Here is a 20089-nt window from a genome sequence, read left to right on the forward strand (position 1 = left end):
TGTACCCATGTGGTAGAAAGCTCCCAAATATGGCTGGCACCAGTGTTTATGTCCCAAGGGTGAGTTGCAGGGGCCCCCTGCCCCCATCTCTCGAAAAGACTCTCCAAGACCAGTAGGTAGGTCTGGTCCAGGCTCCTATCAAATTACTGCTTTTGCCCTGGGTCCCAGTGCACATGAGATTTTGTGTGCACCCTTTAAGAGTGAAGTCTCTATTTCCCACAGTCCTGTGGGGCTCCCAAAATAAGCCCTGCTGGGCTTCAAAGCCAAATGCTCTAGGGGCTCGTCTTCCTGGTACAGGACCCCCAGGCTGGGGAGCCTGATGTGGTGCTCAGAACTCTCAGTCCTGTGGGAAAACCTCTGCAGTATAATTATTCTCCAGTTTGTGGGTCACCCACCCAAAGGTATAGGACTTGATATCACAAGTCCATCATTCCTGCCCATCTTGTTGTGGTTCCTTCTTTATGTCTTCAGTTGTAGAAAATCTTTTCTGTTAGATTCTGGTCTGTTTCATAGATAGTTGTTCTGCAGACAGTTGTGATTTTGGTGTGCTCAAGGTCTTTCTACTCCACTGTCTTGGCCCCTCTCTCCCTATCCCTACGTTCTTTATGTCCTTTCTCTGTATTCCAGCCTAGTCCATTTTCTCCCTGTCAGCATACGGTAGGCATTTGATAAATGTGTTGAATGAATGAATGAATATCATGCTTCAAACTTCTCCTGGGAAATGTGATCCATCCCCATAGCTTCAATAATTAGGTCAAACTGATGAGGTCTAAATATCTATCCCTAAACTGTATTTCTCACCTGGGCAATAAACTTGCATCTCCACAAGTACCCCATGTCAATATGTTTACAACTAAAGATTTCCAATTAAATACAACAGAATGATCATACACAATTATCTCCTTTCCCTCCCCAATCTCTGCTAAAATGATGGCAAAGGAATTTCTTTAAGAAAGAAAGGGGGGAAAAAAGGTACAAATCCACAAGGGTAAAGAGGACAGAAGAGAACAGCTAACTAAAGATTTCAACAAATTTCTGGAAGGTGGAAAATGGACAGAGGTGAAAATAACTGAGTTAGGAGAGTAGGGGGGTTAGGACAGTAGGGATGTGGTGTTTTATCTCAGCACTAAGAATATTAATAAGAGTTACAATTTTTTTCTGCTTTCTAAATTGGCTCTGTTTCTCCCAGGTGCCTTTTTTCCCCTTCCGTTTCTCTTTTCCTTTTAAAGGTTTCTAAATGATAAAATAGATACTGGGTGGGGGCAGGGTGTGAAGGGGGTAAAGAAAGCTGATTCAGCCTGCAGAACCCTGGAAGGGCTCAGCATATGGAGAGCCCAGGTACCACGGAGAACAGAGCTTATGCGCTATCTGAACTGAAACACAGGTAAAGTGACAGTGTTTCATAATGAAATGTGATATACAGAGCCACCTTCTCAGATGCTACACAGGAAAACTGCAGCTGGTTTGTATTCACCAGGAAGATTAGAAGAATCTTCTCTGAGAAACTAAATAGCCTAAGGGGAAGCCTTCCAGGTATTTGGAGGTTCCCTCAACAACAAAATCCACCATCAACAAGCCCTGCTTATGCCGACATAGCTTCCATTCAGCTTTTTTAATGCCCCATTCTTAAGTATGAACAGACAGAAATTCACATTGTGAACATAAATGTTGGACGGGGACTAACAAACATTTGAGAACTGAAAAAGAGAAAATGAAGGGGGAAAAAAGGCACCCGGAAGAAACAGAGCCTATTAAGTACGAAGAAAAAAATGGCAATTGATGTACTTAGAGATGAGAAAAGATATTACAACAATAAAGTAAGTACAGGATGTTATGAAAAAGGGAATAAACAGAAAAAACAAAGAGTGCTTGGGATTTAAAATAAGATAGCCATAAAAAATTATTCAAAAATTAGAAGATAACATCAAAGAAATCTCACAAAAAGTAGTCCCTCTCACCAGGGAAAAGAAAAAAAAAAAAAGTAAGATTAGAGGGGAAAAAACACTTTATAAAAATAACTAGAGAATTGATTCAGGAAGACAATAACTGCCTAAACAAATCGCAGAAAAAGACAACAGAGAATTCTGTGGGGAGGAAATTACCAAAGAAGTGATACAAGTAAATATCCCCCTGGAAGCAGGACTGTGAGATAGCGAGAAGTGAGGCAAAGCTTTTATTACTTTTTTATTTTTACACCGTGTGCATTTACTACCATGACAAACAATTTAAAAGACAACAAACAAAAAACCCCCTCAGTTTCTTACCCCCAAATCTGTCCTTCTTTTCTGTATTCCCTTTCTCTGCTAATATTATCATCACCAGTCAGCTCTAAAACAAGTTCTACTTTGGACAGATTTTTCACACATCTCTTCTCTATCTCTACAGTCCTCATCTGATCCTGTCACCTCTCCCTGGAATAGTTCCACAATATCATTACTGCTAGTTCTGTTTTTGGCCTCTACCTCCCTGTACTGCCCCCATCCTGCTCTTGAAACTTTTTTTTTTTTTTTTTTTGGCTACACGGCATGTGGGATCTTAGTTCCCTGACCAGGGATTGAACCCGCACCCCCTACATTGGAAGTGTGGAGACTTAACCACTGGACCACCAGGGAAGTCCCCCCTTTTTTTTTTTTTGAAATACTTTTAAAAGTTTTTCATGCCTGCAATGGACCCCTGACAATGCTCTTCTTTTGCAGTCCCCTACCTCTGGGATATATAAACCTTGAGGCTTAGAGTTGGTAGGTAGGTACTATCCCTACCTACCTTATTCACCACGGCTACTTCTAAACCTCTCTACCTTCTTCAAAACTCCAAGTTCTTCTGCAGAATATTTCATCTGACCATACTAGCCAATATTGCTCTTTTTGACTATTACCTGGCTAATAAGTTACGTTGGTTCACTGAAATTCTAGCACCCGGCTCACCAACTTTCTTTCTACCACTACTTCTATCATAATCCTTGACAATTTCAACATCCATATTCAAAAAAAAAAATCCTTCCAATACTCTGGCCTCTTACTTTTTAAATTTCCTCAACTTCATTGATATACTCCATCCGGGTCACCACTGCTGTGGTCATACTCTGGATCTTGTTGTCACCACCTTCTAACTACAAGCTCCTTCCTCTCCAGTTTCCCTCAAGCACCCCCGGACCCAACATTCTCCAACAGCACTGGAAACGCTCATCAACTGAAAACTCTTCCTCACCACCCATCACTCAGCCCTTGTTAAATACCGTGTTTCAGTGCTATGATCACCCCCTTGAAATCATTTTGCTCCTTTGTCTCTCCATCCTACTTGCCCTGCTTGTCCGACCCGAATTAAGCCTTACTCTGCTCCTAAACCCAAGTAGCTAAACTTTCCTCCAGAAATGGAGAAAACCATGACAGAATCCTGCTAATTGGTCCCTTTTTGGACCAAAAGTATCAAACGGCAAATAACATTGCCCATCGGTCAGTCCCACTAATTTCCCTGGTAAATATGTCTTCCGCTCTCCAAAATGCTCACTTCTCTGCAACCTTTTCCCCTTCCTACTTGCAACAACATATGCCATCCCTTGGCTGACGGCCTTGCCTCCCTTTCAGGCCTCATTGAAAAACCAGAAGCTATCAGACAAGAACTGCCCATATCTTCCTCCTACCACCAATGCTATTAACTCAAGGTACATCTGAACCTACATACTATGCATTCTCTCCTGAAAAAATGGAAGAAATTTCCTTGCTCCCACATAAGCCATCATTTTTTTTTTTTTTTTTGCTATTTAAGAATTGCACTGCTAAAACTGTCCTTGATTTCTCCTAAATCTTCAAGTACCCTCTTTCACCTAGATCATCAACATCAGCAGGGACACCTGTTTATTATCACCTATTGTAAGCAAAACAAACAGAAAATGTCCTTGACCTATGCCCTCTTCCAGCTCCCACCTCACTTATCTTCTTGTCACTCTAAAACTTCTCCCAAGAGTTGTCTTCAGATATGGTCTCCACTTTGTTACCTCCCATTCTCTCTTCAACTTACTTTGCACTTTCATACTAGTTTTTCATATCATATATGTATTACATAGGAGGGAAATAGAACATGGTTGTTAAGCTTGGACTTTGAACTTAGTTCTTATCCCTATTCTGTGACTCACTTTTTTGTATATAAGCAGCATAGCTTCCCAGTGCCTCAGTTTCCTCAACTATAAGATGGGGATGATAAAAGTATCTCATAGGGTTGTTGTGAGGATTAATGAGTTAGCACATATAAAAGCACACAGAATACTGCCAGGCATATAGAAAGTATTCAATACATGTTTGCTACTGAGGTCAACAATGACCTTCCTTCATCTTACCATATGCCGATGACCTTCCTTCATATCTTACCGTACCTTCATCTTCCACAAGGAAGGCTCTTCCCTGGTCCTCCTCATCCCTCAGGTAGCACTGGACAGACTGCACAATCCCCCGCTTCTAGCACTTCTACTCGTGGCTTCTGTGCCATCACACTCTACTGGGTCTCCTTCTACTTCATGGCTGCTCCTTCTCAGCATCCTTGCTAGCTGCTCCATTTCTAAATATCTGAATACTCAGCCCTCTTGTTACTATCTGAACTCTTCCTAGGTAACCTGATCCAGTCCCATGCTTTTAAATACCACCTACATACTGATGTTGCTTAAATTTGTATCTCCAATCCTGGCTCTCCCCTGAGCATCAGACAAATATCTAACTGCCATTTCTACCGGGATATTAAGTTGTACCACGAATCTAACAGACCTAGGACAGAATTCTGAAGGACTCCCCTCTTTCCAGTCTCAGCCTATACATCTGCTCCTATCACACTTTCTAATTCTGTGATAGTTATCACCATTCACCCAGTGGATCAGACCTAAAAACTAGAAGTCATATCTGATTTTTCCTCCTTCCCTCAACCAGACACCCAACTGTTAGCAGTCCTGTTTGCCTCACCTCCAAAATACATCCCAAATCCACCTCTACTTCTTATCACGTCGCTGCTGCCACGTTAATACAAACTGTCACAATTTCTTTCCTGGATACTGCAAATCCTCCCAATGAGTCTCCCTGCTTTGATTCTTTGTCCCCAGCAAGCCAGTTTCCTCACACAGCCAGAGTAATCTCAAAGTATAAAACAGATCACATCAATTCCCTGCTTAAAAACTTTGAAGGGCTTCCCAATACAATCATGATACAATCTGAACTACTGAACTCAGGATTATATATGATCTGGCCCTGCCTGACTCTCCAACCTTCACTCCTACTATTTTCCCCTTTGCTTTCTCCGCTCCAGCCACACCAACCTTTCTTCAAACACATCAGATTCATTTCTGCATTGGGGCCTTTGTACTGGCTGTTTCCTCTGACCGGATATGTCTTTCTCCAGATTTTAGCAAGGCAAGGCTAGTTCAGCAGCACGCTACCACTTCAGAGATGCCCATCCACCTGAAAGAGAGGACCCACTTCTCCACCCAGTCACTATTTATCCCAATAGTACCCTGTTTTATTTTCTTTATAGCACCTAGAGCCACATAAATTATTTGTTTACACGTTTAATATCTGTTTCCTATCACTGTCATGTAAGATCCCATGTGGGCAGCAGGGACCCTCTCTTATTCACAGATGAATATCCAGCATCTAGAATACTCACTCGCACATAGTAGGTATTCAGTAAACATTGATTCAATTTGAAGAAAATGAAAACAACAGTATTCACTTTTTGCCCTTAGCACAGGGGTAAATGAAGATCCACTCCAAGTACTGACAAGTTAACTTATTTTTGATATATCACCAGTCAAGATTGGTATGTTAAACAAAGTTAGTTTTTATGTAAATCAATTATCACTAAAGAAAGAATATTGGTACATCTTATCAGAATTATCACCATACAAAAAAGAAACAAACTTGCATTTTTTGGTACTTCCATGTATTATTTTACATCCCCACAATAAGTTTCTAAATTAGATAAGGTATTGAACATTGAAAAAAATGAGGCACCTTCCAGATAAGTAGACATAAAGCTAGGTCTATAATACCTGTGTTCTTTCTTTCAGATCATGAATTTGTTGACATTATAGGTTGCCTAGATATTTTAGAGCAGTTCCAATCAAGTAGCAGTAGAGTCAAAGAGATATTTTTAAAACCTCAATAGAAATTTCAAACAGTTAATATAGTTTACAATGCCTATATTACCAAGTATCTTGACTTTAAGAAAAATTGATTCAGGTTAAAAACACTAATCTCCTAGTAACAGGTGTATTGATTGGTTTGAAGAAGTCTTTGATGAATAAAAATGGAATTTTAGTAATAAATGTTTGGTAGTCAAAATCTTTTAAGAATGCACCATTGGGGTAGTAAAACAGGGTATCACAAGCCCACAGGATCAAGCCCAAATTCTGCAGTATACAGAACCTTTTTACTCCGACCCCTGCTTCTCTCCCAGCTACTTCTCACCACATGTTCATGATGGTTATGGTCAGCCTCATAACCATCTAGAAAATTCCTGCTTATCTTTCACCAACTCAAATGTCACCTCCTCTTTGTAACCTTTCTTAACCCCTTCTCAGGCTGAGCTATCTCTTATCTATGTTCCCAGATGAACTCTGGGCGTGATTTTAAGTATAATGTATTACAGCATTTATTCTATGTTTTCCTGGCTAGGCTGTAAATGTTTACTGAATTAAAGAAATATATCATTCAAATTCCTAAATTAATATGCAAAACATGTCTCACAGAGTAAATGTTCAACTAACATTGGTCAAACTAATTAATTACTGATTGAATGAAAAGTCTTATTAGGATTACGGTTATAGCTAAAAGTTGCCTAGATGACTTAATCTGTGTGAAATTGAAGATTTTTTAGATATAACAACTATATCTAAAACGCCCAGGAACATAAGCCTATACATGCTGTTTTTTACATACAAGTTTATTGCTACCCTGGCAAATTCTACATTCTCTCTACATAGGAGAATTTGCTCGTGTAGAATGATCACCTGTAAATTTCACCACATCTAAGAGGTTCCAAGAAGGATGGTCAGGCCACAAAAATCTCACCAATATTTTGACCCAACAAACTCTGACTCCTCCCAAACTGTTCTCTGCTTAGAAGTGAAAAAAATAAAATAAAACCAAATGAAGATGCCTGAATTGAGTGCTCAGTCCTTATGGGGCTCACAGACCCCCATGAGCAGGAAAAAAAAATGAATTTTTCTAGATTTCTGACAATATGAATATTCTTCAAAGATCCCATTGCTGTTTCCTGCAGTTGATCAACACCATTGCAGGTTAATCACTAGAAACTTGACAGCTGACTAACCTAGCAGAAACATGAAATACAGTCCAAATAGGAGTCACTTTTAAATGAATTTACTGAACTTTATATTGCCCCAACAAATTTTCATTTCTTGATAGCCCATTAAAAACAGATACAGACTTTTAAAACTTAATACAAAGCGTTCAGTGCTACTTTAGTAATCCGTTGATACACTATCCTTAACATGTATTTATTAAGATTTTTGATTTCAACTTCAGTAAAATATCACTCAACATTTAACATTAAAAAATAATGCATTGATATTTCTAATTTCAAAATTAACAACGTAACTAATTATAATGTATAACTATTTGTACAAAGTATAGCAAAGTATAGCAAAATATTAGTGTCTCAAGATTATTACATACCAATCTAAGATTGAGCCCAAAACAGGGTTTTTAAATTTTCCTTTCAAAACCCAAACTTCATTTCTCTGTTACCAAACATGACTTCAGTTAGCGATTTACAAATATTTACACAGGGAAAGATATACCAAAAGCCATCAACAAAGACTGTTCTTGATTACTCTGGGATTCTAACCCATTTAGATTCTTCTAAGAATTATCTTGAGCATGCAGTTTAGAAATGCTTGTTTGAACGACTTAATCTTACTATGTTCATAAACATAAATACACAACATATAGTATGAAAGAACACATGAAAAATTGTTGCTTTTATTAATATTAGAGGGTAGTTTTAATACAAGCTAAATACAAACACAATTGTTAGATTCAGTCACTTATCCTGCAAAACAATATGCCAAGATCAACCTTGAAGCATTTATAAAAATGAAAATGTATAAAATATCTTCCTCAATTAACTCTAAGGACTCTGTATACAAATGCAAAAATTTGAACATATCAATAATACATCAAATGTTGAGCTACTAATTGAGCAGTAAAAAACAATTTCTGATTTTAAAATTAAATAGCTCCAGGTAAAAGCATGTAATTTCCCACGTCTACTATCTTTGTATTCTGCACAGAGTTCCAAGGCAAAGATTGCTTCTGGCTTTATGCATTACCAGAGAGGATGACCTGTTTGGCTGGCTTATCACAGGCCTTTTAGTCTTCTTTCCTGATAGATCCTTCACTTCTTTGGGAGGAGGCACAGGAACTGGTTTCCATGGAATTGGGTTATAAAAGGCTGGTTCTGGATAAGAATTTCCACTGTAAAAACCTAAAATTATTAAAAATTCAGAACAAAACAAGAAGAAAACTTTTTGAGATCAAAGAAACTACATATTTTAAAATTCATAGAAAAATGTTAAAATATTAAAAGGGCAAAAATATCATTGATAAACCAATCTGACTCATTTAAAACTTGAACTCTCAAATATTTTCAAACACAGTAAGTATTGAAGTAAAAATTAAAATATAAATAATTCTAAGCATTCAAAGAACATTAATGTTCAAATCTATATAAATAAAAACTCATAAAAGTTCTCCTAAGAATTAATTTTAGAACCCTTAAATTGAACAAAATCTTCATTTTAACTCAGTCTGGGAAACCGCTGATTGTGTACATGTTTCCCCTAGTCGGACACTAAAGTTTGCAGAAAAACATGTATGTTGTATATATAGCTAAAGTGATCAAGATTCTTGTTTAGAACCACTGAAATTCTAAATCACTGTCACTTAATCACATTTCACAATATCACTGTAATTTTGATAATTAAGAGCAGTAGAGCATTTGCAAAGATGTTTATTAGAATAAAACTTATTTAAATGCAAAAAAGTAAAATAATACATTATTTCACCAATTAACTTCTAGTCAATATGTATATTCCACCTAAGTTTTAACTTTACTATCCAATCATTTGGTTAAAACCACTGCTTATTACTCTTATTTCAAACAAGAGAACAAAAAACCAGAGCAGACCCTGCTCGGTAGCTGTAATGGTTGACCTCTGTGACATGCAGGAGAGGCCTAAATCCTGACAGCAGGAATGTGTCATTCAGACATTGGCAACCCACTTTGACTGCATAGATATGTCAACACACACTTCACCACGATGGTCAAAACAAAGTCTGGAATATGTCCTATTGTGTGAACAAAACAGAATGGGAGTATTTTTAATAATAAATCACTTAAACAAGTGAAGGCAGCTGTCAGCAAGGCATGAGCTTCCAACATGAAGTACAAAGAAAAACATGCATTGCCATTTATAATCAGACCAAGCCTAAAGGCCAACCAGGTCTGTGTCTGGTTCATGTGCTGTCTAGTATTCCACCCTGCAAAAAGAATGTGCCAAAGACACTGGAAGCTCTGCCTCAGAGAGGGTTAGAAAAGGGGAAGAAAATGACCCCTTCAGTATATCCTGATTAAGGCTTTAAAATCCAAGGAATGTACGAAAATTTTACTTGTTTCTTAACGTTAGAAATCATTACTTTGCAGTTTTGCCACTATTGCCTTTAAAATGTATCTGGTTTTAGAGAATGACAACAAATTTGTAGTATCTCCACAGGAACACAGTATGTTATAATCTTCCAGAAAATAGTAATTTGAAAGAAAAATGATTTTTACACATTTCTATTTCTGTCAAAAGGAAACATAATATATAATATTCACTCCTGCAAGCCATATTTATGTAACCCACATAACATAAAAACCAACCTGTGAGTTTTCCATTGGCATAACCATAGCTCTTTGCAGCTGGACGAGGTTTATTTTTTGCATTTTCCAACCATTCCTTAAACTTTTTTTCTGCTATTTCCTTTTTTTCCTGTAATTCAGCCTGCCGTTGTTTTTCTTTTTCCTTAAAATGACAAGACCAAAGAATCTCCAGGGATATTCTGTAACTAAAAATTCTATTCAAATTCTACTGACTCTTTTCCCCAGTAGCTCCCCATCCCAATGGCTTTCTGATCAGAAATACTGAATCATAACTCTATAGAGAGCAAAATTTAACGTGATCAGGGATGTGATATGAAGGTGGCTGCCTCTAAACAATAAGACATTAAACCCAAGAAGAAAAAAGCAATTTGCTGTTTTAAAATAGAATAGCAATTTATAATAATGTAATAAAACTTTCCATAAAAGTGCACTGAATAATATTTAAAAGCATAAACAACAATAAAAAGTTTGAACTTGACTGCAGAAATATCAATAGGCTTATTAATACTTCTCAACCTAAGAAAACCACAAATGCATAATCATTTCTGAAGCTTAATCACAGTATAACAAGTAGGGGTAGCTACATGTATTTATATTATGATAAGATAGTGCCAATTTTCTATTAGAAACTCTATACAATATAGTTGGCACATGTCAACACGAAAGTCATGTATTCTAACTGATCACTTTAGTGAAAATACCTTTTCTTTCTTCTTCTTCTCACATTCTTCAGCATTTTTTTTCTTTAACCATTCTTCATATTTTTCTTTTGCTTTTTCTTGTAAATGTTCTTTCTCCAGTTCCTTTGCTGCTTTTTCCTCCCTTTCTTTATTAATTTTTTGTTCCCTTTCTTTTCTTTTCTTAAATAAAAATGAAGGAATTTTAGTTGGAATATCTGTAATCATCCTCATACAAGGAAGAAGTGTTATACGCAGTAATTTTCTAAACTTCAGTTATTTCTTAAGATAGGTGGTAAAACAGTGGTTGACACAGTGTGGCTTATGAAAATATGTAACATACCTGCACTTACCTGATCAATTTTAGTCTACCAGCTTGAGTATACATTTCATGATGGCCATAACAAAGGTCTTGCTTGACACAGTACACTCAGAGCCTGGGACAGTGTTAAGTAAATAGTAGGTGTTCTATAAAGATTTGCTGAGTAAATTACTGGACAGAAATTATGACCTATTAGACTGTCCTGAATCTTAATGTTTTTTGATGGATGTTTACTCCCACTCTAAAATAGGAGCCACATATGTACACATTCCCCAGACAATTTGCCAATACAAATACTTGGATAAATTTTCACCATCAAAGAGTTACAGAGCACAAATTTTGGCCCATTAAGTACTGCTATAAGGGCATATACAGACAAATCTCTGGCTATGTAATTCTTATAAGCCTTACACAGACCAAAGATTGGTAAACTATGGCCTGCAGGCCAAATATGGTCCATCAACCACCTGTATTTGTAAATAAAGTTTTACTGAAATGTGGCCACACATTTATTTGCATATTTATTGTCTATGCTGCTTTTGCACCACAACAGCAAAGTTAAATAGTTGCAACAGAGATTGTATGGTCCACAAAGCCTAAAATTTTATCTAGCCCCTTGAAGAAAAAACTTGACACAGACTATAAGTCAATGTTTCTTCCTTTTCTCACTCAAAAGATAATCTACCAACACAGCTAAATTCTAAATAACCAATGACATGGCTAGCTCTCTTTATCAAAGGTTTAGAAAATAATCTGCAAACATGAAGTATATGCAATACAAATGCCATATACATCACCCTTCATCGAGCAAAGAAATATGAGCCAAGAAATTCTTCCCTTAAAAGCATCCTGTAGAATACTTTAATACAAGCAATTCAAATAAGACCCAAGTAACGAACATCAGTTACATACAACATATGTCCAGTGCTGTGCAGGAAAGGCGGGTCCTAAAAATCAAAGCACGGGAATTCCCTGGTGGTCCAATGGTTAGGACTCTGTGCTTTAACTGCCGAGGGCACAGGTTCAATCCCTCGTCAGGGAACTAAGATCCCACAAGCCTCGAGGCGAGGCCAAAAAAATAAAAAAATTAAAGCCCCTGTCATTCCCCAAGTTGCTATATTTCCTTATTGTTGGTCTGCCAATAGCTGCAAAAGGAAATCCTTTCTTGCTGAGAACTCAATATCCATTGAAATAATGCTGGAATTTAACTATTGGGTTAAATCCCACAAAGAAGTTAAGTAATCTGCCCAAGGTCACACAGATGGTAAATGACAGATCACTACGTATCTCTTATATACATATGAGAGAATGCTGAAAACAATTTTTTGCCAATAAATTCAATTTAAATAAAATGTCAAAATTCCTTAAAAATATACCACTTTCCAAAACCGATTCAAGAAGAAATAGAGTAACTGAATGAGCCTCTACTTGTAAAAACAATTCAGAATTTAAAACTTTCCCACAAAGAAAACTCTCGCCTCCAATTGCTTCACTTGTAGAGTCTATCACATTTCTAAGGAAGCAACAGTACCAATTACTACACGAATTGTTTTAAAAAACAGAGAAAAAGAACACTTCCAAGCTCATTTTAGGAGCCCACTATTTCTCTAAAGTCCAAACCAAATATGAAAATTATATGATAATATTAGGAATAAGTCAAGATAACTGCTCTCACCAGAAACATGAAATACTTAGGGATACATTTTAAAAAGACGTATAATACCCCTGTACACTGAAAACAAAAAAAAAGAAGAAAAAAACTGAGATAAATATGGCCTAAATAAATAGAAAAAAACATCATGTTTATAGATTTATAATTTGATATTATTAAGATAGCAATTTTCTCCAGAATGATCTATGTATTTAATGCAATCCCAATAGTATCAGGCACTATTCAAGCAAGCATGATTAGGGAAATTGATAAGCTAATTCTAAATAGAAAGGGTGCAGAGCGGCTAAAACAATTCTGAAATAGAAGAAAAAAGCTGGAAGACTTACACTATTTGATTAGAAGACTTTTAAATTCAAGAATTACTATATAAAGCTATAGTAAGCAGATAGTGTAGTACTGGCATAGGATATAGATCAATTGAACAGAATACAGTCCAGAAATAGACCCAGACATATTTGGTCAATGGATTTGAAATAAAAATGTGAGGGTAACTGAGTAGGGAAAATATTATCTTTCAACACAGTGTTGGAACAACTGTATATCCATACTCCAAAAAAATGAACCTTGACCCTTAACACATAACCAACATTAAAATTAACTCAAAATGCAAATAGGTAAAAGCTGAAATTATAAAACTTCTAGAAAAAAACAATGGAGAATATTTTTACAACCTTGGCATAGGCAAACGTTTCTTTAATAGAACACAAAACCCACAAACTATAAAAGAAAAAACAGAAATATGGAACTTAACCAAAATTTTAAATTTCTGCTCTTTAAATATATCATAAACAAATTAAAAGGAGGAAATATTTATAATACATGTTACAGGACTTAAAGGAATATAAAAAGAATTCTTACAACTTACTATTAAGACACACAAAATGGGAAAAATTTAAACACTAAACTAAACAAACAAACAAACAAAAAAACAAGAGATGTAGAAATGGTCAATAGTGCTAAGGATTGAATTCTGTCCCACCAAAATTCATATATTGAAGCCCTGATCCTCAATGTAACTTTTTTTTCTTTTTTTTAAATTGGAGTATAGGTGGTTTACAATGTTGTGTTTAGTTTCAGGTGTACAGCAAAGTGATTCAGTTATACACAGACATATTCATTACTTTTCAGATTCTTTTCTCATATAGGTTATCACAGAACATTGAGTAGAGTTCCCTGTGCTATACAGTAGGTCCTTGTTGTATATAGTAGTGTGCGTATGTTAATCACAAGGTTCCTGATTTATCACCCCACCCCCCATGTTTCACCTTTGGTAACCATAACTTTGTTTTCAATATGTGTAAGTCTGTTTCTGCTTTGTAAATAAGTTCATTTGTATCATTTTTAAAAAATTTGATACCACATATGAATGACATCGTATGATATTTCTCTTTCTCTGACTTACTTCCCTAAGTACGATAATCTCTTGGTCCATCCATGTTGCTGCAAATGGCATTTTGTTCTTTTTTATGGCTGAGTAATATTCCATTGTAAGTATGTACCAACTCTTCTTTATCCATTCCTCTGTCAATGGACACTAGGTTGCTTCCATGTCTTGTCTACTGTAAACAGTGCTGCAATGAACATTGGGATACACCTATCTTTTTGAATTATGGTTTTCTCCAGATATATGCCCAGGAGTGGGATTGCTGGATCATATGGTAGTTCTAGTTTTAGTTTTTTAAGGAACCTCTATAATGTTCTCCATACTGGTTCTACCAATTTACATTCCCACCAACAGTGTAGGAGAGTTCCCTTTTCTCCACACCCTATCCAGCATTTATTCTTTGTAGACTTTTTGATGATGGCCATTCTGACCGGTGTGAGGTGATACCTCATTGTAGTTTTGATTTGCATTTCAATGATAATTGGTTATGTTGAGCATCTTTCCATGTGCTTTTTGGCCATCTGTATGTCTTCTTTGGAGAAATGTCTATTTAGATCTTCTGCGTACCTTTTTTTCTTTTTTCAATTTTATTTTATTTACTTTTTTATACAGTAGGTTCTTATTAGTCATCAATTTTATACACATCAGTGTATACATGTCAACCCCAATCGCCCAATTCATCACACCACCATCCCCACACCCCCACGGCTTTCCCCCCTTGGTGTCCGTACGTTTGTTCTCTACATCTGTGTCTCAACTTCTGCCCTGCAAACCAGTTCATCTGTACCATTTTTCTAGGTTCCACATACATGCGTTAATATACGATATTTGTTTTTCTTTCTGACTTACTTCACTCTGTATGACAGTCTCTAGATCCATCCATGTCTCAACAATGACCCAATTTCGTTCCTTTTTATGGCTGAGTAATATTCCATTGTATTTATGTACCACATCTTCTTTATCCATTCGTCTGTCAATGCTCATTTAGGTTGCTTCCATGACCTGGCTATTGTAAATAGTGCTGCAAAGAACATTGGGGTGTATGTGTCTTTTTGAATTATGGTTTTCTCTGGGTATATGCCCAGTAGCGGGATTGCTGGATCATATGGTAATTCTATCTTTAGTTTTTTAAGGAAACTCCATACTGTTCTCCATAGTGGCTGTATCAATTTACATTCCCACCAACAGTGCAAGAGGGTTCCCTTTTCTCCACACCCTCTCCAGCATTTGTTGTTTGTAGAGTTTCTGATGATGCCCATTCTAACTGGTGTGAGGTGATACCTCATTGTAGTTTTGATTTGCATTTCTCTAATAATTAGTGATGTTGAGCAGCTTTTCATATGCTTCCTGGCCATCTGTATGTGTTCTTTGGAGAAATGTCTATTTAGGTCTTCTGACCATTTTTGGATTGGGTTGTTTGTTTCTTTAATATTGAGCTGCATGAGCTGTTTATATATTTTGGAGATTGATCCTTTGTCCGTTGATTCGTTTGCAAATATTTTCTCCCATTCTGACAGTTGTCTTGTTTATGGTTTCCTTTGCTGTGCAAAAGCTTTGAAGTTTCATTACGTCCCATTTGTTTATTTTTGTTTTTATTTCCATTACTCTAGGAGGTGGATCAAAAAAGATCTTGCTGCGATTTATGTCAAAGAGTGTTCTTCCTACATTTTCCTCTAAGAGTGTTATAGTGTCCGGTCTTACATTTACGTCACTAATCCATTTTGAGTTTATTGTTGTGTTTGGTGTTAGGGAGTGTTCTAATTTCATTCTTTCTCATGTAGCTGTCCAGTTTTCACAGCACCACTTATTGAAGAGACTGTCTTTTCTCCATTGTATATCCTTGCTTCCTTTGTCATAGATTAGTTGACCATAGGTGCGTGGGTTTATCTCTGGGCTTTCTATCTTGTTCCATTGATCTATGTTTCTGTTTTTGTGCCAGTACCATATTGTCTTGAGTACTGTAGCTTTGTAGTATAGTCTGAAGTCAGGGAGTCTGATTCCTCCAGTTCCGTTTTTTTCCCCTCAAGACTGCATTGGCTTTTCGGGGTCTTTTGTGCCTCCATACAAATTTTAAGATTTTTTGTTCTAGTTCCTTAAAAAATGTCATCGCTAATTTGATAGGGATTGCACTGAATCTGTAGATTGCTTTGGGTAGTATAGTCATTTTCACAATATTGATTCTTCCAATCCAAGAACATGGTATATCTCTCCACCTGTTGGTATCATCTTTAATTTCTTTCATCAGTGTCTTATAGTTTTCTACATACAGGTCTTTGGTCTCCCTAGGTAGGTTTATTCCTAGGTATTTTATTCTTTTTGTTGCAGTGGTAAAAGGGAGTGTTTCCTTAATTTCTCTTTCAGATTTTTCATCATTAGTGTATAGGAATGCAAGAGATTTCTGTGCATGAATTTTGTATCCTGCAACTTTACCAAATTCATTGATTAGCTCTGGCAGTTTTCTGGTGGCATTTTTAGGATTCTCCATGTACAGTATCATGGCATCTGCAAACAGTGACAGTTTTACTTCTACACTTCCAATTTGTATTCTTTTTATTTCTTTTTCTTCTCTGATTGCCGTGGCTAGGACTTCCAAAATTATGTTGAATAACAGTGGTGAGAGTGGGCATCCTTGTCTTGTTCCTGATCTTAGAGGAAATGCTTTCAGTTTTTCACCATTGAGAATGATGTTTGCTGTGGGTTTGTCGTATACGGCCTTTATTATGTTGAGGTAGGTTCCCTCTATGCCCACCTTCTGAAGTTTTTATCATAAATGGGTGTTGAATTTTGTCAAAAGCTTTTTCTGCATCTATTGAGATGATCATATGGGTTTTATTCTTCAACTTGTTAATATGGTGTATCACATTGATTGATTTTCATACACCGAAGAATCCTTGCATCCCTGGGATAAATCCCACTTGATCATGGTGTATGATCCTTTTAATGTGTTGTTGGATTCTGTTTGCTAGTATGTTGCTGAAGATTTCTGCATCTATATTCATCTGTGATATTGGTCTGTAACTTTCTTTCTTTGTAGTATCTTTGTCTGGTTTTGGTATCAGGGTGATGGTGGCCTCATAGAATGAGTTTGGGAGTGTTCCTTCCTCTGCAATTTTTTGGAAGAGTTTGAGAAGGATGGGTGTTAGCTCTTCTCTAAATGTTTGATAGAATTCACCTGTGAAGCCATCTGGTCCTGGACTTTTGCTTGTTGGAAGATTTTTAATCACAGTTTCAATTTCATTCCTTGTGATTGGTCTGTTCATATTTTCAATTTCTTCCTGATTAGTCTTGGAAGGTTATACCTTTCTAAGAATTTGTCCATTTCTTCCAGGTTGTCCATTTTATTGGCATAGAGTTGCTTGTAGTAGTCTCTTAGGATGCTTTGTATTTCTGCGGTGTCTGCTGTAACTTCTCCTTTTTCATTTCTAATTTTATTGATTTGAGTCCTCTCCCTCTTTTTCTTGATGAGTCTGGCTAATTGTTTATCAATTTTGTTTATCTTCTCAAAGAACCAGCTTTTAGTTTTATTGATCTTTGCTCTTGTTTTCTTTGTTTCTATTTCATTTATTTCTGCTCTGATCTTTATGATTTCTTTCCTTCCGCTAACTTTGGGTTTTGTTTGTTCTTCTTTCTCTAGTTCCTTTAGGTGTAAGGTTAGATTGTTTATTTGAGATTCTTCTTGTTTCTTGAGGTAGGCTTGCATAGCTATAAAGTTCCCTCTTAGAACTGCTTTTGCTGCATCCCATAGGTTTTGGATCGTCGTGTTTTCATTGTCATTTGTCTCTAGGTATTTTTTGATTTCCTCTTTGATTTCTTCAGTGATCTCTTGGTTATTTAGTAACGTATTGTTTAGCCTCCATGTGTTTGTGTTTTTTAAGTTTTTTCCCCTGTGATTCATTTCTAATCTCATAGCGTTGTGGTCAGAAAAGATGCTTGATATAATTTCAATTTTCTTAAATTTACTGAGGCTTGATTTGTGACCCAGGATGTGAACTATCCTGGAGAATGTTCCATGCGCACTTGAGAAGAACGTGTAAACTGCTGTTTTTGGATGGAATGTCCTATAAATATCAATTAAATCTACCTGGTCTATTATGTCATTTAAAGCTTCTGTTTCCTGATGTATTTTCATTTTGGATGATCTGTCCATTGGTGTAAGTGAGGTGTTAAAGTCCCCCACTATTATTGTGTTACTGTCGATTTCCTTTTTCATAGCAGTTAGCAGTTGCCTTATGTATTGAGGTGCTCCTATGTTGGGTGCATATATATTTATAATTGTTATATCTTCTTCTTGGATTGATCCATTGATCATTATGTAGTGGCCTTCCTTGTCTGTTCTAACATTCTTGATTTTAAAGTCTATTTTATCTCATATGAGTATAGCTACTCCAGCTTTCTTTTGATTTCCATTTGCATGGGATACCATTTTCCATCCCCTCACATTCACTGTGTGTCCCTAGGGCTAAAGTGGGTCTCTTGTAGACAGCATATATATGGGTCTTGTTTTTGTATACATTCAGCCTGTCTGTGTCTTTTGGTTGGAGCATTTAATCCATTTACATTTAAGGTAATTATCGATATGTCTGTTCTTACTGACATTTTGTTAACTGTTTAGGATTTGTTTTTGTAGGTCTTTTTTCTTCCCTTCCTCTTCTCTTGTGATTTGATGTTTATCTTTTAGCATTGTGACTGGGTTGCTTTTTCTTTTTCATGTGTGTATCTATTGTAGATATTTGGTTTGTGGTTCCCAAAAGGTTTTGACATAGCAGTCTATATATGTACAAGACTGTGTTAATTTGCTGGTCTCTTAATTTCCAATGCATTATCAATATCCTGCATTTGTACTCTCTTCTCATGACTGCTGGTTTTAATATCATATTTGTGTGTGGATGATTTCCTACCTTTGCTTTATGTTTGTCTTAACAGGTGAGCTTTCCCATTCATAATTATCTTGATTCTAGTTGTGGTCTTTTCTGCCTACAGAAATTCTTTTAGCATTTGTTTCAAAGCTGGTTTGGTGGTGCTGAATTCTCTTAGGTTTTGTTTGTCTGTAAAGCTTTTGATTTCTCCGTCAAATTTGAATGAGAGTCTGCTGGGTAGAGTATTCTTGGTAGTAGGTTTGTCCCTTTCGTCACTTTAAATATATCAGCCACTCCCTTCTGGCCTGCAGATTTTCTGCTGAAAAATCAGCAGATACCTTATGGGGATTCCCTTGTATGTTATTTGTTTCTCTTCCCTGTTGTTTTTAATAGTTTTTCTTTGTCTTTAATTTTTGTCAGTTTGATTAGTATGTGTCTCATCATGTTCCTCCTTAGGTTTATCTTGTATGGGACTCTCTGTGCTTCCCAGACTTGAGTGTTTCCTTTCTAATGTTAAGGTTGTTTTCAGCTATAATCTCTTCAAATATTTTCTCAGGCTCTTTCTCTCTTCTCCTTCTGGGACCCTATAGTGCTAATGTTGGTGCATTTAATGTTGTCCCAGAGGTCTCCAAGACTGTCCTCATTTCTTTTCATTCTTTTTTTTTATTTTGTTCTGCAGCAGTGATTTCCAACATTCTGTCTTCCAGCTCACTTATTCATTCTTCTGCCTCAATTCTTGTGCTATTGATTCCTTCTAGTGTATTTTTCATTCCAGTTATTGTATTGTTCATCTGTTTGTTTATTCTTTAGATCTTCTCTTTGTTAAACATCTTTTATATCTCTCAATCTGTGCCTCCATTCTTTTTAGAAATTTTGGATCATCTTTACTATCATTACTCTAAATTCTTTTTCAGGTAGTTTGCCTATCTCCACTTGTTTCAGTTGTTCTTGTGGGTTTTTATCTTGTTCCTTCGTCTGGAACATATTTCTCTGCCATCTCATTTTGTCTAACTTTCTGTGTTTGTGGTCTTCTTTCCACTGGCTGCAGGATCATAGCTCCTCTTGCTTCTGGTGTCTGCCCTCTGGTAGGTGAGGTTGGTCCTGGGGCTTGTGCAGGCTTCCTGGTGGGACTGGTCCCTACCCACTGGTGTGTGGAGCTGGGTCTTCTCCTTCTGGTGGGCAGACCATGTCAAAGGGTGTGTTTAGAGGTGGCTGTAAGCTCAGTACGGCTTTAGGCAGCCTGTCTGCTGATGG

At 36.6% G+C, this 20089-nt stretch overlaps 1 protein-coding gene and 1 long non-coding RNA gene across 7 annotated transcripts in view; one reads left to right on the top strand and one right to left on the bottom strand.

Annotated features, from left to right (window-relative positions):
• LOC309667798 overlaps positions 1-20089 on the top strand; it is a 177574-nt gene that overhangs the window by 137646 nt on the left and 19839 nt on the right. The gene's annotated exons all lie outside the window — the stretch shown is intronic.
• CCDC34 (coiled-coil domain containing 34) overlaps positions 7950-20089 on the bottom strand; it is a 37283-nt gene continuing 25143 nt past the window's right edge. For 2 of the 3 annotated variants that reach the window (XM_082476687.1, XM_082476686.1), the window contains 3 exons: positions 10626-10784; positions 9925-10066; positions 7950-8487 (listed from right to left, as the gene is read on the bottom strand). In XM_082476687.1, the coding sequence (XP_082332813.1) occupies positions 8273-8487; positions 9925-10066; positions 10626-10784 (516 nt within the window). In that variant the 3' untranslated portion in view covers positions 7950-8272. Of the gene's footprint in view, positions 8488-9164; positions 9351-9924; positions 10067-10625; positions 10785-20089 lie in introns of those variants that run through there. The other variant, XM_082476688.1, reaches the window with a different exon arrangement.

Source organism: Balaenoptera physalus, assembly GCF_965194825.1.
Source record: "Balaenoptera physalus genome assembly, chromosome: 10".
Lineage (NCBI taxonomy): Eukaryota > Metazoa > Chordata > Mammalia > Artiodactyla > Balaenopteridae > Balaenoptera > Balaenoptera physalus.